The sequence below is a fragment of the Gymnoscopelus microlampas genome, assembly GCF_963454915.1.
Source record: "Gymnoscopelus microlampas genome assembly, contig: SCAFFOLD_50, whole genome shotgun sequence".
NCBI lineage: Eukaryota > Metazoa > Chordata > Actinopteri > Myctophiformes > Myctophidae > Gymnoscopelus > Gymnoscopelus microlampas.
Genome location: NW_028155546.1, coordinates 192,501 through 194,971, shown reverse-complemented (window position 1 = coordinate 194,971; position 2,471 = coordinate 192,501). Strand labels below are relative to the sequence as shown.

Genomic DNA, 2,471 nt, shown 5'->3' with positions numbered 1-2,471 from the left:
TGCTTGCATTTTCACCAGACACTTTCTTACTCTTACTCAAGTCATTACTTGCATAACTACTTTTACTTCTACTTGAGTCACCATTAACATGAAAGTAACTTGAATGCAGCTTTTGCTACTCAACGCCAACGCTTGCACATCTGCTGTATAAATCTTCTCTTCCGGGGGTCCTGGGCACAAGACCTTCAGATGTGGGGTCTGCGGCCAAATACATAATCAACTTGACATAGGCTCTATGCACAGCAGCCATATTGGGAATGAATTGGGCCCCTTCCTTACTTCCTTCACAGGTGTTACCAATAATACTAATTAAGGCTCTGTTCCATTTGTTGTCGCACAGTGGTCTCTTATTTTCAAGGACCCCCATAACTCTGAGAGTGTACAAATGGAACCAAATGGAACCAAATGGACCCTCACGGGTCCATTTGGTTCCATTTGTACACTCTGAGAGTTACACACCCACCATAAGGGGCCATTTGGGAACCAAATTGGAGTGTTTCTAGTGAGCCAACATGCACAATATCAGAATGGAACAGAGCCTTCATTAGTATCATTGGTAAAACCTGTGAAGGAAGTAAGAAGAGGCCCAATTTCTTTCCAATATGGCTGCTGTGCATAGAGCCTATTGACAAAAGTTTGAGAACCACTGCTCTATACGCACCAGGTACGGTGGGATCGCGAACGCATCTCTTGGCACACTCTTGTCTGGTCAGGAAGTTGTTCCGGTTGACGTAACAGCCTCCATATAAGAACAGTTCACACTTCTCCGAGTCAGCGTTGTAATGGAAGCGAGGAATGGAAGAGTTACATGGTCCCACATCGACGAACACACAGTGAACTCCGAGAATCCCTCTTGAAGTATCCGTCAGAAAACATGGCACCATTCATGCAGAAAGACTCCACATACAAAATCAATGTCTACACATTCAACAAGACTCTGGAGTTTGCTGACAGAATAACGAAGATTGATGCCCTGGAATACCTTTCGTTTGAGGGCTCCGTAAGCCTAAAAACTCCTCAGCACGTCTTCTGTTTGTTAGAGGACTACGGCACTGACCCCAACAACATCCCTGATGATCCTTTCCATGTTTACTTTGGCCGATGGATAGCGGATGGGCAGCGTGAGCTCATTCACTCTCACAGTGTGAAGAACAGACACTTCATCGGCAACACCAGTATGGATGCTGGCCTCTCGTTCATCATGGCAAACCATGCCAAGGTCAAAGAACATGACCTTGTCTTTGACCCATTCGTTGGCACTGGCAGCTTGTTGGTTGCATGCTCTCATGTTGGAGCCTATGTCTGTGGAGCAGATATTGACTACAACACAATTCATGGAAAAGGGAGATCCAGTCGGAAAAACCACAAGTGGCGAGGTCCTGATGAGAACATCAGAGCCAACCTGCGTCAGTATGGAACAGAGAAGTCCTACATAGACGTCATGGTGTGTGATGCGTCCAAACCTGTCTGGAGGGAGGGCATGCTGTTTGATGCCATTATCACTGACCCTCCATATGGTATCCGTGAGTCCACAAGAACAGGATCCAACAAGGATGTAACTAGACCGTCAGAAGGATACTTTGGAGAGAACCATGTTCCTGTCTCTAAGGCGTACCATCTGAGCGATATCTTTTCAGATCTGCTAAACTTCTCTGCCCACCACCTGGTCATGGGTGGAAGGCTGGTTTATTGGCTGCCCATCTACAGGCCAGAGTCTAGGTACTGTGAGGAGACGGTTCCCCTCCATCCCTGTCTCAGGCTGATCAGTAACTGTGAACAGACTCTCTCCAGTCCCACCTCCCGACGCCTCATCACCATGGAGAAAATCAAGATACCTGAGGAGTCAGATAATCGGGTCCACCTGTCAGACCCCGGCTTCAACCCTTATCAGGGACACAATGCCTTCAGAGAGAAGTACTTTAGGGGACTCAACAAGAAGAATGCTGAGGAGGACAAAATGCATGTCAATGGAGAGTGACTGCATTAAAGCCCGCACTTTCAAATAGACTTTGCCTTTGGCGAGCTGGACTCCACTGCCAGACCCCTAGTGGTGGAAATCTGAATGGCCGGACTTCGCATGACGTGTGTGCAGAGGAAAAGATGGACAAAAGAGGGACGAAAGAGGGACAAAAGAGGGACGAAAGATGGACAGACAAAGCCTCATGTAGGCCGACCCTCTGGGTCTGGCAAACACTTCAAAGGCACGTGTTGTAATTGAGCATGCATTTGGCCAGCTCAAAATGTGATTCCGCTGCTTGGACAGGTCAGGTGGGACCTTGCAATACACTCCTCAGAAGGTAGCATCCCTCTTTGTGGCATGTTGTGTGCTAAACAACATTGCCATGCGTAATGGATTGATGTTAGACGTCAATGAGGACAGATTAGAGGATTTCTGAAGGCAGCAAGCTGATCTGCATCTGCCAGCTCCAAATAATACAGAGCCAGCAAATGCAGCGGCAATAAGGGATCAG

General features: G+C 47.5%; 1 protein-coding gene across 1 annotated transcript; it reads left to right on the top strand.

Annotated features, from left to right (window-relative positions):
- Positions 1-808: 808 nt before the first annotated feature.
- Positions 809-1,978, top strand: LOC311041397 (tRNA (guanine(10)-N(2))-methyltransferase homolog; the record flags this gene model as incomplete). Its single annotated transcript, XM_084086308.1, has 1 exon — positions 809-1,978. The coding sequence occupies one exon, from the start codon at positions 809-811 to the stop codon at positions 1,976-1,978; it is 1,170 nt and encodes a 389-aa protein (XP_083942434.1).
- Positions 1,979-2,471: the final 493 nt, after the last annotated feature.